At 38.0% G+C, this 22,335-nt stretch overlaps 1 protein-coding gene across 3 annotated transcripts; it reads right to left on the reverse strand.

The window, feature by feature from the left end:
* Positions 1-364: 364 nt before the first annotated feature.
* On the reverse strand, positions 365-13,054 carry mapre3b (microtubule-associated protein, RP/EB family, member 3b). 3 transcript variants are annotated; one of them, XM_053650004.1, is made up of 8 exons: positions 12,951-13,054; positions 9,661-9,788; positions 7,770-7,915; positions 6,015-6,171; positions 3,447-3,610; positions 2,500-2,652; positions 2,170-2,248; positions 365-1,560 (listed from the first exon to the last, which is right to left on the reverse strand). In XM_053650004.1, exons 2-7 carry the CDS (start codon positions 9,779-9,781, stop codon positions 2,183-2,185), a joined length of 807 nt encoding a protein of 268 aa, XP_053505979.1. In that variant the 5' UTR covers positions 9,782-9,788; positions 12,951-13,054; the 3' UTR covers positions 365-1,560; positions 2,170-2,182. The 3 variants fall into 3 exon arrangements, with proteins under 3 accessions (XP_053505979.1, XP_053505981.1, XP_053505980.1); XM_053650006.1 differs by lacking the exon at positions 365-1,560 and having other exon boundaries at positions 1,643-2,248; positions 3,447-3,592; XM_053650005.1 differs by lacking the exon at positions 365-1,560 and having other exon boundaries at positions 1,643-2,248.
* Between the last annotated feature and the right edge of the window lie 9,281 nt (positions 13,055-22,335).

Here is a 22,335-nt window from a genome sequence, read left to right on the forward strand (position 1 = left end):
TAAAACTTTTTCCCGGTTGTAGATCCATTAACGTTGAACACCCACAAAGCAAGTCAGGTTGTGTTATCTATTACTTTACAGCAGCGACGTGAACGGTCTCTCTCTCACTCTGTGAAGTTAATATGAGAAAAATGTTACAGATAAACCACAAAGGGCTACATCTTCTCTCCTGAAGACTTTCCTGTGGAGGAAGAGCTTACCTGTGACTGTTAGAAAGCACTTGCACTACACTGGAGACTCCTTAAAGAAAGATTCACAGTATCAACGATTGGACTTAAACAACGTGTTTATTACAACCCTTTCTGAATTCAATGTTACTATAGAAACAGAAAGTTATTACAATGAGCACATTAATATAAAGCTGTGATTTTGAAAGTGGGACTTTATTCGGTACACAGGTAAACGTACACATGTGGCAAGTGACAAACTAAAGGAAAAAATCAACAAAAGTCTTTGTAAAGGGTTTTGGGCCACCCCTAACCACCAGAACAGCTTCAGTGTGCTTTGGCATCAAGTATACAAGTCTTTGGAAATGTACTGGACGGCCCATTCTTCCAAAAAGATATTTGCTCAATTGGCGTTTTGATGATGGTGGTGGAAAGGGCTTTCTAACACGTCAGTCAAAAATCTATCCTAGGTGGCCAGAGATCATACAAAGTTCACAATTAATCTGATTGTTTGTGTTCAGTTTCAAAATCAACTATATTGAGCTGAAAACATAGGATAGGATATGTCGGAGAGACATAAACCGTGCTTAAATGCAAAGAAAAACACTTTTGTTGCCAGAATACACTTTATTTTACATAGTAAAACTCAAATAAATGAAGGACAAAACTAACAAGTTACAGACAGATCCTGTCAATCAAAATCAACCTTTATGGCATTAATGCATGTGAAATATGAAAAATAATAAAAAAAAATAATAAACAAACACTGACATAGTAGCTAAAAAGTCAGTTTTATAATTTAGTCACTAAAGTCAGCAACAAATATCCACCACTAATGTTGTCATGTTTTTACTCCAATGTTCATTTTGTTTTTAAAATGAAACCCAGGTTGTTGCTACGAACTGGTTTTAGCGTCTCATTGTATCTTTAATAAATAAATATACATATATATCTCAAAATTCAGCTTCGAGCTCAAATTACAGCTCCAAAGTGCACACACTAAGCTCGAGCTCAATAATCAGAGAGAACATAGCTTTAATTTTTCCAGATTACCAAAATACATTTACGTGGACGTGAATTTTCAGCGTCCTGTTCATAATTCTACATGCACTCATCTCAGTTTAGTAGTGTCATTGCTCACATGCCGCGATGCTGAACTCGTTTCGTTCGAGAAGGTATGGGATGAAATGCAGCTGGAATCCAGGCTTGTTCACACAGCTGTAAAATTCACAGGGTCTCTCTGATCACTCGTTATTCTTTTTTTTTTTTTTTTCCCCAAACATATAAGTTAGTTTCTCTATAGTAGAAACATCCTCTCAAAACCCCAAAAGAATTTAAAATCATGAATGCAAAATGCGAACCATTTGGACATTTTGCTATCAGGTGAAGCAACCTTTAAAAAAAAAAAAAAAAAAAAAATATCTCAGCATATATTTATGAAATGCTTTAAAACAGCCAGGTACAGTAGTAGTGCAGAGGAAGGTTATGTTGTGTGTGCATGTGGTTGCACGTGTGGTATACATCTATTTCATAGTCTCATGAAGCGGTGACCTGCTGTTTATTAAACTGTTTGCATTGGTACACAGTTTGTAAAATTTTCTCCTAGCATTCTGATTGAAAGGTTTCAGACATGCTATTAATAAATGTTTTAAGATGTACGTGTTAGTAAGTCATGGCATTATGAGTAGCAATTCTCTATACTCCAGTTTTGAGTAGCAATGCTCTAGAATACTCTATATACTATAAAACGAATACCATTTTAGACTCAAAAGAAAAATCCATGGACAATGGTATAGCAAGGATTAAAACGGAACTCTACCATTAAGTACAAATGGTATTTAAAACCAATTACCATCAGCAAAAACTATGTTAGCTACCCAATCAATACTCTGCACTCACGTGTTAAAGGCTGTGATGTAAATGAGTAAATGAAAGGAAAGAAATCGAGATCATGAGAAGATGAGAAGTGGAATGGGAGATGTAGGGATGTGGGAATGCATACGTTTTTAAAGAGTTTAGTACTCGTCCGGGTCTTGTGGGTGTTCAGCAATTTCATCATCCTCTGGAGGAGCAAAACCAGCCTGAAAAAAAGGCAAACACAGCAGTCAGGAATTCAGAAAGATCTCTCCTCCTGAGTATTTTTGACACGACTTCCCGTGCTCGTGTGCGAGCGAGTGTGTTTGTTGCAATCCTGAGCACTGGCTCCAGCTGCTCTCTTTAGTCGTGGCACGCTTCATTACTTCTACATCTGTCTTACGCTAGATTCTTACCAAGTGATGGATGCTTAAGAGTATGGCACTTGTATGACTTGTAAAATCGAGGACTCGTGTACCTCAGTAGCATAGAGGACGTCGAAAACCTTCGCGAGGACTGGGTTGTTTTCACTCTCATGCTCCTGGCAGATGAGCTCGATATCACGCAGTTTGCCAAAGTAAAAGTCTCTCTCCTTCTCCAGGCCATCCACGGTCACCTTCAGGTCCATCAGCTACATGTGGAAGAAAATTCAATCAGGAAAACCGCATTTCCGAGTCAGATTGTGATTTTAAGATGCTTAAAAAAAATGACAATACCGGATAATTAAGGCAGAAATAATTTGATAATCAGAAATGAAACAGAAATCAATACTTGTACAGGGCTTTAGTGATGTGATTTAGTTACTCTAATACTCTCAGGTTACTGCAACACTATTAACCCTCGAGCACGTGGTTTACAGTCAGTGACATGACAGAATCAGACTAAATAACTAAAACAAACAACAAAAAATAAAACCCAACAATAATAAGTAACCTAAAGCGAATAAATCATGAAGAAATGCTTTTTGCACATTTTTCTCCATTATGCTGAAAATGGATAATTCAATGATGACGTGTGGTTCCGTGGACATTTTCCGATTGACATTTTGCATCTTGTATTTGTGTGTAGTTCTGTTCTTATAACTGTCTGAAACGGCAAACTCATGAAGCAAGTGCTCCCTAGCATCATACTGTGTGTTTGGCATCACATTCAAGAATGTAGTGTTCAAGCTTTATCCAAATGATCTTGTGGAATGTTAATATGCTTAGGACCCTGATTTCTAAATATTAGGAAATTTAACAGAAAGTACTGTTTTTGTTACTGGGTGCCGTGTTGCTGTTGTGTTGTGTTTGTGTGTTTGTGAGTGAAAAGTAAGGCAGCTCCTGTTCATCAGCAGTAACAGCTTATTATGCGTCACTCAGACTAATCTATAATAAAGCATCTTTGTATTGGGAAGGTGCGGGTGGAGGCGAGTTGTATGTGCACCTGCTGGTTGAGTTCCATAAGCTCTGCCTCACTTCCTCCGTTCCGTAACACAGGTATGCTCCGTTTAATATTTGTCGGGACAGAGCTGATTGGCCGCTGAGGAGTTGGCACGGTTTTGGGCACTGTTGGTGAAGTCCTCTGTGGTCCTACACCAATCAAGCACTCTAAGTCAATAAACAGTCCATAAAGAATCAACAATCGTGTGTGAAAATATAAAAATACATAACACTATGGTTCAATGAACACTGGATTGCACCACAGGTGGAGAGAATCTCTCAGATACCTTTTCATGCCCAGTCCTTTAACAAACACATGCCCAGTCCTTCAACAAAGTCATGTCAGTGAATACCGCCGAAATACCACCGTCCTTCTCTGGAATCTTCTCACTGGGTCAGTGCTGATTCCAAATAACAAGGGTTCGTAGAACCACAGCTATACAACCCCAATTCCGAAAAAAAGTTGGGACGCTGGGTAAAATGTCAATAAAAACAGAATGCGATGATTTGCAAATCTCATAAACCCATATTTTATTCACAATAGAAAATGGAAAACATATGTTTAAACTGAGGAAATGTACCATTTAAAGGAAAGAAATAAGGTCATTTTGAATTTGATTGCTGCAACACGGACGGGGTTGGGACAAGGGCAATAAAAGGCTGGGAAAGTAAGTGTTACTAAAAAGAAATAGCTGGAGGAACATTTTGCAACTAATTAGATTAATTGGTAACAGGTCAGTAACATGATTGGGTATAAAAAGAGTATCTTAGAGAGGTAGAGTCTTTCAAAAGTAAAGATGGGATGGAATCTGATTGGAAGCATATGTTGATCTAAAACCTGTATATACCTTTCAGCATTGACGGTGCCTTTCCAGATGTGCAAGCTGCTCATTCCATAAGCACTAATGCATCCCCATACCATCAGAGATGCAGGCTTTTGAACTGAGCGCTGATAAAAAGCCAGATGGTCCCTCTCCTCTTTAGTTTAGAGGACGCGGCGTCCATGGTTTCCAAGAAGAATTTCAAATTTCGATTCGTCTGACCACAGAACAGTTTTCCACGTCGTCTCAGTCCATTTTAAATGAGCTTTGGCCCAGAGAAGATGGCGGCGTTTCTGGATCATGTTCACATATGGCTTCTTCTTTGCATGACAGAGCTTTACCCAGCATTTGTGGATGGCACGGCGAACTGTGTTCACAGACAATGAGTTCTGGAGGTGTTTGAGTCCATGCAGTGATTTCCATTACAGAATCACGCCTGTTTTTAATGCAGTGCCGCCTGAGGACCCGAAGAGTACCGGCATGCAATAAGGATTTTCACCCCTGTCCCTTCAGCACAGAGATTTCTCCAGATTCTCTGAACCTTTTGATGATATTATGTACTGTAGAAGATGAGACATTCATAGTCTTTGCAATTTTATGTTGAGGAACATTATTCTGAAATTGTTCCACAAACTGTAGACAAAATTTTCGCAGATTGGTGAACCTCTGCCCATCTTTACTCCTGAAAGACTCTGCCTCTCTAAGATACTCTTTTTATATCCAATCATGTCACTGACCTGTTGCCAATTAACCTCCAGCTGTTTCTTTTCAGCAACACTTACTTTACCAGCGTTTTGTTGCCCCCGTCCCAACTTTTATGAAACGTGCTGCGGCCATCAAATTCGGACTAAATCATTAAAAAGGTACATTCCCTCAGTTTAAACATCTGATATGTTTTCTATGTTCTATTGTGAATAACATATGGGTTTATGAGATTTGCAAATCATTGCATTCTGTTTTTATTTATATTTTACACAGCTACCCAACTTTTTTGGAATTGGGGTTATAGTATGCATAACTAGTGCTGTATTTCACCCCTCCATATCCACCAGGGGTGGTGAAAATCACCTGGATAATTCGTGCCACAATGTCATGACGAACCGACACATCTTAGGACTAACAGGATCTGTCTGGAGATGACTGCTGACTGTTACTGAGCATTAATACAGAGCAAGTTTGTAGAAATACCTATGGACCAGTATGGCGAAAAAAGGATAATAAGGCTAGGGAAAGATCATTTAAAAACCAGTGGGCACCACAAAGTTACATAATGTTCACTAGAAGTGCAGTTGCAATGTATAAAAAATAAAAAAATTTAATAAATACACTCACTGCAGCAGAAGAGATGATAGGATGATAAGAGGCTATAGCTCAGACCAGACACAAGCTGCTAAATGGATAGATCTATATGAACAATTATGTACTTGCTGTCTGACATGTAGAAGGTGAAAAGAATAAAGTTGTGTGGCAGAGTTTTTTTTTTTTATATTTAAAAAACAACAAAAAAAAAAAAAAAACAAAAAAAACACATCATACTGTATATCACTTCATGACTTTGATGTGTGCTGAGTGAAGTGGTTCTTACCACCTCTGCCGATTAGGAGGGTAAAACTGAACCACCTTTACAAGCAACCCTCTCAAGTATAAATCTATGAAACATTTTTGAACTTGCTTGAAATGTTTTCAATGCCAGGTTAACTGTAAGCATGTGCAAGAAGCCCCACGTTACTTTTGCGTGTGAATGATTTTACCTGGTTTGGGTGTAGGCGAGACTTCATGGCCTTGTCGTGCTGCGTGAGGGTCGTACTCTTTCCCGTCGTAGTTTGCGTCAAAGAATTTCTTAAACCACTGAAGAAACTCAAAGTTATCCTGGAACTTACCTTTCACCAGCTTTTCAACCGGGATGATCTTCAACAAGACGTAAATAAATACCATTATGGCAGGCCATCATGAAACTGAAAAATTCACAACAGTCAATAAACAGACAAAATATTTTCAAGCTAAATCTACCGCCACTAGTAGGTTCACTTGCTGCCCGACTTTTACATTTAGTTGGCATACAACATCCCATAATTAAACAATGCACGTCAAACAATTAAAGCCTTATATGCCAACTAGTACCTTCATCTTATTTCAACGGATAACCAGGGCATCATGTAAGAGCACGTAAAAATGCGTGCAAATTATTTTGCATTTCATCTCGTCAATGTCCGAGCAATTCAAACTAGAGAGTGTTGGAGAGAATTCCTTTCCCCTTTTTATACATCAAATCCAAATGGCTGTAATGTTCACAGACCCCACAAGAACAGAATGGAAACAAATACAATTACTGCAGGTGATGGCGCATCATATAAGCTAACCATTTTTGCAGTGGACAGGATTAGACGTAATTGAAAACGACATCACTTGATGTTCTGTTCATATCTCAGAAACAGAAGTAGGCTATAATTTCAAAATTCTGCTGATAAACATGCTTTGACATCCTGGCAGAGGCAACCACGTTCTGGGACAAAGTAGAATCGATCTTCACAAGAACCAACTACTGGCATTTTACAGTCTGGTATCTAGTATTTTTCATTTTATGCACTCCCCTTTTTGGCAATCAAAAGTTACACATTTCTAGTAGCCGCAGCGAAGTTAGGTAAGATGTTCTCGACCTTTTGCAACTAAAGCTTCCCTATCATGTGGCAAGCCCATATATATATATATATATATATATATATATATATATATATATATATATATATATATATATATATATATATATATATATATAAAATCTATTTTTGGTAGATAGACTGTTTTTGTACTTTTTTTAAAGTTATTTTTCATAATTTGTGATTTTTTAAATAACTTTTATAAAACTATATAACAGACAAGTATGGACCATGAATTATTAAAAATGTTTTTGAACACTATAACTACTTTGAACAAGAGAACTAGGCTGTAATAACGTGGACTATTTTACATGTAAAACATTGCATTACATTCTTCGTGCGTTCTAAAAACTTTCGCATGTGAATGATGTAAATTGGGACGAAGGGCGCCTCTCGTTATCCATGACATTGTTAAATCTCCGGCTCTCGGCCCCTCACACAACACGGCAGACGCTGAGAGAGGTGAGAGTGCAGCAGGAAAGCAAGACCTCGCGCTTGCAGGACAGTATTGGTGATATTTGGAAAGTTATTAAGGTTTGTCCAAAAAGTCTCTAAAGGGGTCTGAAGTGGCTAAGCTCCGCCTCTCCCCAGCAAAAATAAAAAACAGAAGGAGAGAGAACGAAGAGTTTTTCATTTATGGACATTCTATTTGAAAAGCAATAAAATACACAGAGAACCCAAATGATGCCCCATCTGTGAATTCTAAAAAAAATAAATTAAATCGCGCTCTCCCCTTCCGCTCTCTCCATGCCCCCCACCGCCCCCCCCAGAGGGACACCCACCCCTGGTTGAGAACCACTGAACATGTGAAGTTCAGTTGCTGCATGGATTGTTGTGGAGGGTGCTCACCTTGTCTACTTTCATTCTCTTGAAGGCTCCTTGTAGCACCTTGAAATTATTGATGTACTCATGCTCCAGTTTGGCCTGAAACTTCACTTTCTTCAGAGGAATACACCCTGGGAACAGCATGTCCATAAAATGGCAATATGCTGCACCTGAGAAACACAAGCAATTTCCATATGGGCCAAAAGGTCATCAGTCCAGCACTGACATTATGAAAGGCAACAAAATAGTTAGGCTTGTCTTCTTGTAATGGAAACTTTCCTTCATAGAGTGGATATAAAATGGAAGGTTCTTGTGATTTAAAAAATGAAACTAAGTTAAATCATGTCAGAACCTTTTGCACCTTTATTGTGAAAGTGCAACATATTAATATGAAGAGACAAACACCCAGAAATGTTTTGTGGGGGAAAAAAGAAAAAAAAACTTCCAATACCCAGCTTACATAAGTTTGCACACCCTTTTTATAATTGGGAATATGGCAGTGTTCAGAATCAACCAATCACATTCAAACAGACACTAATTAGTATACACCTGCCATCAATGAACGTGACTGATTAACCCCAAATAATGTACAGCTGTTCCTATAGGATTTTCCTGACATCTTCTTGGTAACATCCAACTGGAAAAGCCACGGGCTGCACAGAGCTTACAAAGCAGGAACAGGATCTCATTGTTGAAAACTATAAATCAGGAGAGGGTCACAAAAAAATTCCAAGGCAGTGGATATACCATGGAACACTGTAAAGACATTAATCAACAAGTGGAGAAAATATGGCATGACACTGACACTAATAACTGGACGTCCTGCTAAAATTGATGAGAAGATCAGGAGAAAACTGGTCAGGGAGACTGCCAAGAGGTCACCAGCATCATTAAAAGCTTGTAGCAATTTCTGGCAAGTACTGATTGCTCCCTACATGTGACAACAATCTCCTAAATTCTTGTGGAATAATGTGTTATGATCTGATGAGACCAAAGTTTAACTTTTTGGCCATAATACCAAAGATACCTTTGGCACAAAAACAAAACACAGCACATCACCAAAATAACACCATACCCACGGTGAAGCATGGTGGTAGCAGCAACATACTTTGGGGCTGTTTTTCTTCAGCTGGAACTGGGGCTTTAATCAGTGTGGATGGAATAATAAATAGCTCCAAATACCAGTCAATTTTGGCACAAAACCTTGAGGCTTTTGCTAAAACACTTAAGATGAAGAGGAATTTCTGCTTTCAGCATGACAATGACCCAAAGCAAACCTCCAGATCAACAAAGGAATGGCTTCACCAAGACAAGCTCAAGGTTTTGGAAGTCCAGACGTAAATCCAATCAAAGATCTGTGTGGTGACCTGAAGACCGCTGTGTACAGGAGTTGCCCAGCCAATCTGACAGAGTTAGAATGCTTTTGCAAGGAAGAATGGCAAAATATTGCCAAGTCAAGATGTGCCGAACTAACTGGCTCTTAAACAAAAAGATTGAATGCTGTGATAAAATCTAAAGGTGCTTCAACTAAGTATTAGTTTAGGGGCATGCACACTTATGCAACCAGGTTATTGTACCCCCCCCCAAAATGATTCTTATTGTTTTACACTTTAATTAATAGGTTACAATTTTACAATAAATATCGAAAAGGTTCTGACATGATTTATCTTGGTTTAATTTGTTTCCCCATCACAAAACCCTGCCATTTTCACAGGGATGTGTAGACGTTTTAATAGATCCACTGTATACTGAATTGTGTTTTCTCTTGTTTAAATGTATCATCTTAAAAAGCAAAAAAATGTAACATCTTACATAAAATCTAGTTATTCAGCTTAACATGTGGCTTGAAGAAATAAAGCGCTGGAAGCTTTTAAGGGTATAAAAACATTTTACTATGACTGTGAGTTTCTCCTACCTGAACCGAGCTGCTCTATTTTAGTGTAGTTGAGCTGCAGAGAATCGTTGACCCAAGCGAGCATGTCATGTCTACTCATGTTCTCTATGGTCATAGAAGTGGAGTGCACATTCACCGCCATTCCTCAGCTGGAGAGAGCAGACATGGCAGGATTTATCAGCAGAACAAAGAGATGAATATCCAGAATACCAAGCACAGAGAATTAAAAAAAAAAAAATCCTAATCAAATATATTCGAAGTACAATAATTTTGGACACACAACCTGCTTTTTATTGTCATTGCACAATACAGGTACTCAGCAACAAAATGCAGTTTAGTATCTACTAGAAATGCAAATGGTAGCATTTTGCAAAATAACGAGTGTGGGTTCAGTATGTAAATATATATATATTATATATACAGTAAATAAATGAAAGGCTATGGGCAGTAAATATGTGCAGTAGCTACTGAATAGTTAACAATATGAATGGTAATTACACTATGTTATAATAGAAAAACTCATAATAGGTATTAAATAAATAAATAGATGCAAGTGAAGCGGCAACACTACCCGCTGTTCCAGTGTGCCACCGTCAAACCTGTTATAATGCTTTACACTATTGACTATGGTGAATTAGTTAGGTATGACAATGATACGAATAGAAGAAGGTATGTTGTTGCGAGAGTAACAGTTCTCTTTCACAAGGCAACATTTCAAAGCATACCAAAACGTGTTTATGCAAGTCACATGTGAGTAAACTGTCCTCTCATTGGTCAGAGTGCACCTGTTTATGTTCTGGGGTATGTTGCGTTTTTGCAAGTTGTTCAGAAATATGTTCGTCAGACTAAATTTCAATGAGGCATTTTACCTCGTCTTTGGTCCAAGTTAAACGGCAATTTATGTTATGAGCTATTAGCGAAACAAAAACGCTTTTTACATAACACAGTTCATATCATGAATTGCTATACAGGTTTGTTCGTTGGTCCGTTAGGTCGGATTGCTTTCTAACCACAAGCGAACCGCTCCAGAGTGTGGTTCAGGTGGTCTCGGCCCGATTGTTTTGGTGCGGATCAGAGCATGATTACCGTGTTCATATACATGTCTAAACGAACTTGAACCAAGGGAGAAAATACATCAGGTTCCAAAACAAATGCTCCAGGTGTGAAGACTCAATAGGAGGCGTTCACACTGGCAATTTGTTTAGGGGTGTGCACACTTATGCAACCAGGTTATTGTATTATTCAAATTTCAAATGGAAACGCAAAGTCCATTTACAGTTACAATTTCCCGAAATTGCTTTTGAAAATTGTCCGCAAAATACTTCCGTACTTTGAAATGTTGCCTTGTGAAAGCGAACTGAGCCAAGGAGAAAATTCAACATTGTAACAATTTAAGTCCCAGTTTCAGAACAAAGCACGGATCTACAGGTCTGAAGAAAATCTCAAGCATTCTTTAGTCATTTATTCAAAATTCAGCATCTTTCACAAGCTTTATGATGCTTGGGTCATGCTGACAGAAAACAAACTCTGACTAGCAAGATTTGCAACCGGTTCTGTTATTTATCTAAAAACACTGAGTGTGAGATCATTCACAGACTGTTTTCTGCTGACATGTGAATATAAACTTCAGTATAATATATTTGTCTTAAACAAGATTTCCTAGATTTAAAAAAAATCCATAAATTATAAGTATGGAAAGATAAGGTAAGCCTATATCAAAGCATAAAACAAATAACAATAACAAATTAAAGCTGCAAGCAGCGTTTAAAGGGGCCAAACACAAAAGGCACAACAAGCGTAATGCGGAGCCTGAAGAAAACGAAGTGGAGAAATAGCATGTAAAAGAATCAATAATGTAAATATACATGTAAATGAATAAAAGATAGCACAGCTCAGATTAAGATGGAACAGGAAATGAACAAAACAAAGGCATTTATCTGCATGCAAATAGATTGAAAGGTTACTGCAATGCTGAGCCACAAAAGAAAGGAACCGAATGACACAAGATTACAGACACTTTTAAGAATTTGCACCACATGCGAATCGAACCCAGGCCCTTCATAACTGAGGTTTGACATTTATCTAAGTGCACCACACAAAGAATACACATTTAATTGAATGCTGAGGAGAGCTTCCAAGGTAAGAATGAGCACACAATGGCATTAGTTAGAATGTTAACAGTTACTGGATCATAACTTTTGACCAAATATGAATATCAAAGTTATGTTCAGTCATTTAAGTGCGGCTCTGTCCCCTGATCATCTGAGCCAATTTTGGTAAGAATTGGAGAAAATTTGAATGAGTACCACCAAAAAAAACAACTGAATACTGTACATTTCAAAAATGGTGACTACTGTAATGGGTGGAGTCTTAATGTAGGATATCAGTTTTGATCACCATGAGGAGAGTAATCTGATGAACTAAATTTCTTTTCTCTCGGACAAAGTGTTCAACAATTATAACCATTTGAAAAGTGAATATTTTTTAACTATTGGTGGCGCTATAGAGTTGGTCTTAGAGACTCCGTAATTGGTCCAGATTCTATTCATGGTCATATCTATGAGTGTGCCAAATTTCATCATTTTCTTACTTCCGGTTCATAGGGCTGCTATAGACTCCCTTTGGGGAAGAAGAAGAAGAAGAAGAAGAGGAAGAAGAAAACTAATGGATACAATAGGTGCCTACGCAGCTTCGGTGCGTGACCATTAAAACAGCATATCAGTCTCTAACAGTTAGGTGGGTTCGATATTTGAATAATTTGAATAATCCCCGCCCAGTGGTCACGAAGTCCCGCCCTCAAGACATATGGGGACATAGCGCAGTGTCTGTAAAAGAACTGACAGGCGGCGCATCCAAAATCAAACATAATTCCAGACCGGAAATCAGTTTCGCAAACTTGTTTTCTGAGCGACTTAATACACCTTTTGCTAAAGGCCACATCTTAATCCACTGTATGTTATTTCTAATCATGTTCTACATATCTTCCAAGTTCTCTGTACAAGGGGAAAAAATCGTCGATTGAACCTTTAACATAACGTTGTAAGTTTCATATTAGTCAACAATAATTCAGAGAGGTTTGCACCGTGGAGTCGCATTCATTTGGATAAAGCACTGGACACTATAAGACTCGTGACGTGACTGCTGACTGATGCACGAATCCGTAGCGTTAGTAACCTAGCCATAGCGTTAGCACCTGTAATACCCCAGCGAACTATAAGAATATCACAACTTTAGCAAGTACTACAACAATCGCATGATTTTCACATTTATCGACGTAATGAAAACGCTTAATCAAGATCTATTTTACTCACAATCCTCAAAAGAGTTAGTTTGCTGCGTAGTACCCTGGGTGCGTTGTTGCTGTTCTGTCCGCGCATGCGCTGTTGCTAGATGGGCGTCTGTAGCAACATGACTCGTGAATCATAGCAGCCAAAGAGCCCAGCGTTCACTTCCGCGTTCGTCATAGGGGGCGGGACCTGAAGCGGGGTAACGGCAAAGTAGACTAACGTTACCTGTTTCCATCCATCCATCCATCCATCCATCTTCTTTTTTTTACCAGTTTCATTTTTATTGAACATTTCTGCTGGACATTTCTGCTGAACTAAACATTTCTGCTGAACATTTCTGCTGGACATTTCTGCTGGACATTTCTGCTGGACATATCTGTTGAACATTTCTGCTGAACTGAACATTTCTGCTGAACATATCTGTTGAACATTTCTGCTGAACTGAACATTTCTGCTGAACATATCTGTTGAACATTTCTGCTGAACATTTCTGTTGAACATTTCTGCTGAACATTTCTGTTGAACATTTCTGCTGAACATTTCTGCTGAGCATTTCTATTGAACATTTCTGCTGAACTAAACATTTCTGCTGGACATTTCTGCTGAACTAAACATTTCTGCTGAACATTTCTGCTGAACTGAACATTTCTGCTGGACATATCTGTTGAACATTTCTGCTGAACTGAACATTTCTGCTGAACATATCTGTTGAACATTTCTGCTGAACTGAACATTTCTGCTGAACTGAACATTTCTGCTGAACATATCTGTTGAACATTTCTGCTGAACATTTCTGTTGAACATTTCTGCTGAACATTTCTGCTGAGCATTTCTATTGAACATTTCTGCTGAACTAAACATTTCTGCTGAACATTTCTGCTGGACATTTCTGCTGGACATTTCTGCTGAACTAAACATTTCTGCTGAACATTTCTGCTGGACATTTCTGCTGAACTAAACATTTCTGCTGAACATTTCTGCTGGACATTTCTGCTGAACATTTCTGCTGAACTAAACATTTCTGCTGAACATTTCTGCTGGACATATCTGTTGAACATTTCTGCTGAACTGAACATTTCTGCTGAACTGAACATTTCTGCTGAACATATCTGTTGAACATTTCTGCTGAACATTTCTGTTGAACATTTCTGCTGAACATTTCTGCTGAGCATTTCTATTGAACATTTCTGCTGAACTAAACATTTCTGCTGGACATTTCTGCTGAACTAAACATTTCTGCTGAACATTTCTGCTGGACATTTCTGCTGAACATTTCTGCTGAACTAAACATTTCTGCTGAACATTTCTGCTGGACATATCTGTTGAACATTTCTGCTGAACTGAACATTTCTGCTGAACTGAACATTTCTGCTGAACATATCTGTTGAACATTTCTGCTGAACATTTCTGTTGAACATTTCTGCTGAACATTTCTGCTGAGCATTTCTATTGAACATTTCTGCTGAACTAAACATTTCTGCTGAACATTTCTGCTGAACATTTCTGCTGGACATTTCTGCTGGACATTTCTGCTGAACTAAACATTTCTGCTGAACATTTCTGCTGGACATTTCTGCTGAACTAAACATTTCTGCTGAACATTTCTGCTGGACATTTCTGCTGGACATATCTGTTGAACATTTCTGCTGAACTGAACATTTCTGCTGAACATATCTGTTGAACATTTCTGCTGAACTGAACATTTCTGCTGAACATATCTGTTGAACATTTCTGCTGAACTGAACATTTCTGCTGAACATATCTGTTGAACATTTCTGCTGAACATTTCTGTTGAACATTTCTGCTGAACATTTCTGTTGAACATTTCTGCTGAACATTTCTGCTGAGCATTTCTATTGAACATTTCTGCTGAACTAAACATTTCTGCTGAACATTTCTGCTGAACATTTCTGCTGGACATTTCTGCTGAACATTTCTATTGAACATTTCTGCTGAACTAAACATTTCTGCTGAACATTTCTGCTGAACACGTCTACCAAACATGTCTGCTGAACATCACCTTTTTTCTTCTCTCCTCCCCTCCCTTTCCCAAATATCCCATTGAGAAGAAAAAAAAAAAAAAAAAACCCAAATTGAGCAACACACAGAGTAAAACGATTTAAAAGTAGCATTAATTTCCATGGGAAATTAATGGGAAGTGTTTTTTATACTAGGTATGAGACGGGAAGTAGCCTGTCGCGGTAGCTGATGTGCCAGTAAACGACTCGGCTTGTCGCCATGTTCATAATATGAACCACGAGTACGTAACAACAAGCGTTCCGCCTCTTTAGTCGAAATAAGATGAAATTCTGCCTGTAAGTCGAGACGTTGTTTAAGAAGCTCTGGAGAGGGGTTCAATGCACATCTTTGATCGAGGTTACTGATCGCGGATGTAAGTTCATTAAGCCTAGCAGTGCGTTTTTTATTACAGCGAGCAGAATAAGAAATAATCTGCCCTCTGATATAGGTTTTAAGTGTCTCCCATAACAATGAATAAGAGGTGGAGTCATTCTGATTGAAGAAAAGAAAGTCATCAATAGAAGTGGAAATGAACTCACAGAATTCACTGTCTGCTAAAAGAAGAGAATTAAATCTCCAAGGCGGTGGGCTACGTTTATAATAGAAAGATGAATATCTAATTGTAGAGGCGCATGGTCAGAAATTACAATACCCAAATAGTCAGAAGAAACTACACAAGAATCAAGAGTGCTGTCTATAAAAAAATAATCAATCATAGAATAGGAATGATGCACCTGGGAAAAGAAAGAAAACTTTTTAAGAAAGGGGTTACGGGATCTCCAGGGATCAACGAGACCGTTCTGACACATAAAATCGGAAAATGTTTTAGACATTGCAGATTGATACAGAGTACGGGGATTAGACCGATCTAAGTTTGGGTCAATTACACAGTTTAAATCTCCACCGAAAATCAACAGGTGAGTATTTAAGAAAGGGAGATTGCTCAACAATCTATTAGCAAATTCCACATCATCAAAGTTTGGAGCGCATACATTTACCAACAACACCTGTCTTTGCATCAGAGTACCAGCAACTATAATATATCTACCATTCGCATCAGCGATAACGTTAGTGGACGAAAACTGTAACCTTTTGTCAATTAAAATAGCGACCCCTCTTGCTTTTGAATTAAAGTTCGAGTGGAAGACTTGACTCACCCAAGGGCAGTGTAACCTTTGATGATCTTTAATACGTAGGTGCGTCTCCTGTAAAAATACTATATTGGAGTTTAAACGTTTCAAATGTGTAAAAACCTTAGATCTCTTGACAGGATTACCCATACCTCTGACGTTCCAACTAATAAATCTTAAAGGCGCGCCTGTCCCAGCTATGCTGGGATCCATATTACTACTAACCATTTAAATAAAGTAAACCATAGGAATATAAATAGCCAATTAGAGCCGAAGTGGGACCTCCAAACCCCCCCCCCCCCCCCCCAAACACACACCCAAAGTCTCCATAAAACAAGGGAGACAGCAGTGTTTCCCACCAAGAGTTGTCCACAATGTGAAAACAACTCAAAGAGTAAGCTGAACTAACAAACAAATTTACCTAAACAAAAAAAAAAAAAATCCAGTAAGAGAAAAGTCCCCTACTGACTTCAAGTCTGATAAACAGTCTGCGCACATTAACAAATATAATGTCCTTACCTTTTAAAGACTTGTAACAAATAATATAACAGTGTAGCACGTAAAGTTGAGGAAATAGCACTAATAAAATTAAAAAAACAAAACAGAGAAGCACATTAACACAGAAGTAGATTTAAGAGGAGTGAGTCCACAAAATCTAGACGAAGTAATGCATCAACAATATCTTCAATAAGAATCCGAATTCTGTAGAGCTGGAAGGCCGAGTGCAAAAAAAAAATGATAAAAGAAAAGTAAAGAAATACTCCACTATATAGGTGATGCAATTCACCCCGATATCAAGAGTTTAACATAGTCTCCTGCTTCCTCCGCTGAAATAAAGTCCTTCTGGACACCATTATATGCAATACGAAGCCGAGCTGGGTGAAGTATTCCATAGCGAGCGCCCTCAATACCACGAAGTTGACGCCGAACCTCGTTAAACGCGGCCCGGGCCCGGGCTATCTTGGCTGTGTAGTCAGGGAAAACGGAGATGGTCAAATCCCTCGCTTTAATCCGCTGGACCTCTCTCGCATGGCGTAAAATGTCAAGACAGTCACTGTGATAGTGGAATCTGCACACAATAGCTCGTAGTCGTTCACCAGGCTTGGGCTTCGGCTGAAGGGTCCGGTGGAACCGGTCCATCCATCCATCTTCTATACCGCTTATCCTTCCTTCAGGGTCACAGGGAACCTGGAGCCTATCCCAGGGAGCATGGGGCACAAGGCGGGGTACACCCTGGACAGGGTGCCAGTCCATTGCAGGGCACAATCTCATACACACCCACACACCCATTCATACACGGACACTTTGGACACGCCAATCAGCCTACCATGCATGTGTTTGGACTGGGGGAGGAAACCGGAGTACCCAGAGGAAACCCCTGCAGCACAGGGAGAACGTGCAAACTCCGCACACACAGGGCCACGGCGGGACTGTTACCTGTTTCCTCCGAGTTAATATATTTACCAGGCTTTCATAATTTTCTAGTAAGGGAGGGGGGGAAGGAAAAAGTAATAAAAGCGGAAAAAAAACTAACAAAGAAGAAGAAATGTAAACAAAACATAATAATAATAATAATAATAATAATAATAATAATAATAAAAACTTTGTTTTTATATATAGCGCCTGTAAAGCAGCTTCTCAAGGCACTTTACACAATAAGAAAATAAAAAAATACACAGATAAATCTGGAATCAGATGTTCAACAAGCACAAATGTTTGGCCATATAGTGAGTGTTTTTTACCAGGCTTTCATCATTTTCTAAAACACAAATACGTACTTGTAGGAAAAAAGAGAATCAATGAATCATTTACACATTAAAGAAAATCAGGTGCAATTGGCCATACAAGGAAAAAAAACTAACACAAGATGAAAAACGTAAACAAACAAACAAAAGATGCAAGTTACAGTTCAGTCGAATAATGGTATATTGAGCTTTATTTGGTCTGTTTTTAACAACAAAATCACACTTTTGATCAGTTCTCCATACTTTATAAAACAGTAGGCCAAGTCTAGGCATAATGGAATTTGGCAGATGATTTCGAACACACATTATTAATTATTTATAAGTATTATTTAAAACAATGTTACTAATAATACAAAACATCTATCACAAAAAAAAAAAACACGTGATGGAAATCTGGCTGTTGCATTGAACATAAATCTGTGCTATAGTAAATAAAACAGCAGATACCTAAAAGGTGAAGTCAAACCAAGCTAATTATGGGTCTATGTAGCGTTCTTTTTACTAACATCACATAAACAACCTACTACTTTTTAATAAACAACCTACAGTCCCCTCCCAAAATACTGGAACGGATAAGGTCAATTCATTTGTTTGTGCTATACACCACAGACCACAGGGTTTGAGATCAAAAGCTGGTTATGAGATGAGAGGTTAGTATTTCAGCTTTTATTTCCTGGTATTTAAATCTGGACATAGAACGTTTTGTATTTTTTTGTATCAGCTGTTTCCGTATCCCATGCTTCTACTCAGACTGAGGCTAATATTACTCTTACCTTTCCTGTTGAAGGCCCATTTTTTTCTGTCAGCTGATGAAGATTCACCCTCTATGCCTGCGCACAGTCCTATCTAATAATCAATAAACTATGCGTGTATTCCTTATTCTGGACTCGTGAGTTCATTTGTCTACAAATTAATTCCCACACCACCCAATTTTTAGGTGATCAAAAATATAGGTACAGATAAGTCTTAAACTAAAGTAAAGTAAATAACACTTAATATTTTGTTGCATATCCCTTGTTTGCAATAACTACATCAATCCTGTGACTCATTCACATGGTTTCTTTTTTTGGGGGATGATTTCCAGGCTTATACCGTAGCCTCTTTCAGTTGGTGTTTGTTTTGTTTCGGGGGGTTTCTCCCTTCAGTCTACTCTTCAGGAGATGAAATGCTGCTCAGTTGGGTTAAGGTCTGGTGATTGACTTGGCCAGTCTAAAGCCTTCCACCCACCTTTATAAAGTCCTTTGTTAAGTTGGCAGTGTGTTTTGGATCATTGTTTTGCTACATGATGACATTCCTCACAATTAATTTGGATGCATTTCTCTGTAAATTGGAAGACAAAATGTTCCTGTAGACTACTGAATTCATTCTGCTGCTACCATCATGAGTTACATCATCAATAAAGATGAGTGAGTCTGTTCCAGAAACAGCCATGTAAGCCCAAGCCATGACACTCCCTCCACCATGATTCACAGATGAGCTTATGTGTTTTGGATCGTGAGCCGACCCATCCTTTCTCCAAACTTTGGCCTTTCCATCACTTTTGTAGAGATTTATCTTGGCTTCAGAACGTTTGTGACTCATCTCTGTATTTCTTTGCCTATTCCAATCTGGCTTTCCAAATCTTACTGCTGATGAGTGGCTTGCATCTTGTTTCATATTTCTGTACTTGAAGTCTTCTTTGAAGGGTGGATTGTGATACCCTCACCCCTGCCCTGTCAAGGTTGTTGGTGATGTCACTAACTGTTGTTTTTGGGTTTTTCATCACAGCTCTCTTGATGTTTCTGTCATCAACTGTTGTTGTTTTCCTTGGCCGATCGGTTCCGTATCTGGTTGTTAGTACACCAGTGGTTTCTTTCTTTTCCATGACATTCCAAATTGTTGTACTCACTATTGGGCATGCTTATGCAATGGGACTGAGAGATTTTCCCTCTTTTCTCAGCTTCAAAATGGCTTGCTTTTCTCCCATAGACAGCTCTCTGATCTTCATATTGGTTAATCCTATTTAACATGCAGTCAAATACAGTCCTCACAGGTGAAACTCAAGGTTCAAACCAAGAGTAGACATTCAAAGGTGCTAATTCTTTAAACAATCAATTTAACAGAGCTCACCTGGGCAACAAGAAACACCTACCAGTCACGTGTTCCAACATTTTTGATCACTTGAAAAAATGGGTGGGCTCAAACAAAAGGTGCTGTGTTCTAAGTTGTTTAACACGTCTAGATATAATTGAGGAAAGCTGAAATTCTGATCTGTCGTCTCATATTCATCTTTTGATATCAAACCCAAATGTCTTCAATGTATAGCAAAAACAATTGAATTTCCTTGCTGTACCAATACTTTCAGAGGGGACTATACGTTTACAATGCATCAAAATAAAAAAGCAGTTATGAATGAGCACAAAGTTTGTCTTGTGGCCAAGCTAGCAAATAGCACTCCAAGGATTGCCTCTAGCCAGGAAATGAGCATGTGGTTTGTAAACTAAGCTTTTTGAACCGATTAATATCCTCCTGCTTCCAAGGTAGTGCTGCTCTCAGAACAATTCACAAGACAAGTGATTATGAGGATAACGAAAAGAAAGAGGGTCAACGGTTTAATGCTGATGGTCTGTGGAGTCTGTGGTGGCTACTTCAGGAAAGAGAAACATCAGCATGAAAGACCAGAACCAGGAGTGATGTGAAAACCTTCCTGGGACAAAATGTGTCCAAAGTTTTAGGATGACTGATGATCATTGTTAGTGGCTACTGCTGGATGCCTTTGCGTCCTTTTCCAGTTTCTCAGTAACATGACAAGCTGTGATTTTTTAAAATTTGTCTTATAAACATGAAGCCAGAGAAAAAAATAATCGCTCGTGAGGGAACTACTGTTTATAGCTGCTATAATGTATTGGTACAAGGGGAATAAAACACATTGGGTATTCTGTTACTGGAAAATAATCCACTTCTGGGTGGTGATGCCATCACCTGGCCAAGTGTAATGTTCTTATAACAGCACTCGCTGTTGTGTTTCTTACGTAAAATATGATCCACTGAGGAATCTTCACTTTGGTAACTAGCTAATATTTGCCTGAGAATTGAGACTTATTCAAAGATTCTTTGATAAAATGTTCACCCATTGCAACTTATGTAAACATGTGGAGTTCTTTCAGTGAGAACAGTGGACATGTCAAAGTGGAATTCAACGTCGTTGCACCACCATGGATTCAATGTAAAACATTTTTTATTTAGACCATACAAGTTAGAGTTTGAATGTAATTTCCTAACATTTATACTGTAGATCACGAGATTCAGTCTTATCTACTGTACAGTAAAATGGGAGAACCCTGCTGTATTTGACTCACCACAAGGTAATGTCTGCAGTTCAGTTTTACTTAGCATAATTATAAATCCTTTCTCGGATGGACGTTTGTATAGAAAGGCCATTGTTTGCTGATGATGTAGGAGTGTGGTAGAGGTGAGTTCAATTATGTTGTGTCTGAAAAAAACCCCCTCTGAATGTTACACCATGCTAAAATAATAAGAGCAATGTTGATATTATTATTATTATTATTATTATTATTATTATTATTATTATTAATAGTCGTAGGAGGAAGATGAGGATGAGAAGAATATTAGTAGTAGTAATAGTAGTACTAAATCATGGTACATTTTATCTGCCACCTTTACAATTTCACCCACATTTGTACAAATCCAAGTGTATTGTGTACAGAGTTTGTAATTTGTTATTATTATTAATAAATAATTATTATTATTACATTTTTACACATGTTTTGGATAGAGACAAGCTCTCTCTCCTCTCCTTTTTTTGGCCTGTGCTTCTTAACATTATTTCTATTTTATTGTATTTGCTATTTTTAAAAAAAATTTTTTTGTTGTTGTTGTTTTTATTATTTATTTATTTATTTATTTATTTATTTATTTATTTATTTATTTTTACCACAATTGTATTGCTCAGAATCAATAATCTACCTACCTACCTACCTACCTACCTAAAAGGGTGTGATTAGGGAACAGACACTAGGGACTGAACATTTTCTAGAATAATGAACAGACTCCCCTGTTTAGTGTCCATTATATTTAAATATCAGTTTTTCATATCAGAAACATCCTAAATGGCTGAACCAGGAATTCTAGGATTTTTCTGTGTTTTCCTCAATACTCCCTGTAAGAACAAGGGGTAAATGTGTGAGTATAAACAAAAACAAAGACAAACTAGCTCAAAACTTGAACTAAGTTCAAGTGCATGTCCTTGTGTAAGGTGATAAATGATTAAAATGCTTCAAAATGTATGCTGCTCTACATACACTACCAGTTAAAAGTTTAGACACACTCATTCTTTATTTTCCTCCCACATTTTAGAATAATAATAAAGTCAATAAAGTGGAGTAACACAAGTGGAACTATGGGAATTATGTTGCGAAAAAAAAAAATCCAAAATAAATCAAAATAATTTAGTATTTCAGAATCTTCAAAGTAGACACCCTTTTTGCCTAGAATTTCCAGAGAAATTCTTGAGGA

This window comes from Ictalurus furcatus, chromosome 19 (assembly GCF_023375685.1).
Source record: "Ictalurus furcatus strain D&B chromosome 19, Billie_1.0, whole genome shotgun sequence".
Lineage (NCBI taxonomy): Eukaryota > Metazoa > Chordata > Actinopteri > Siluriformes > Ictaluridae > Ictalurus > Ictalurus furcatus.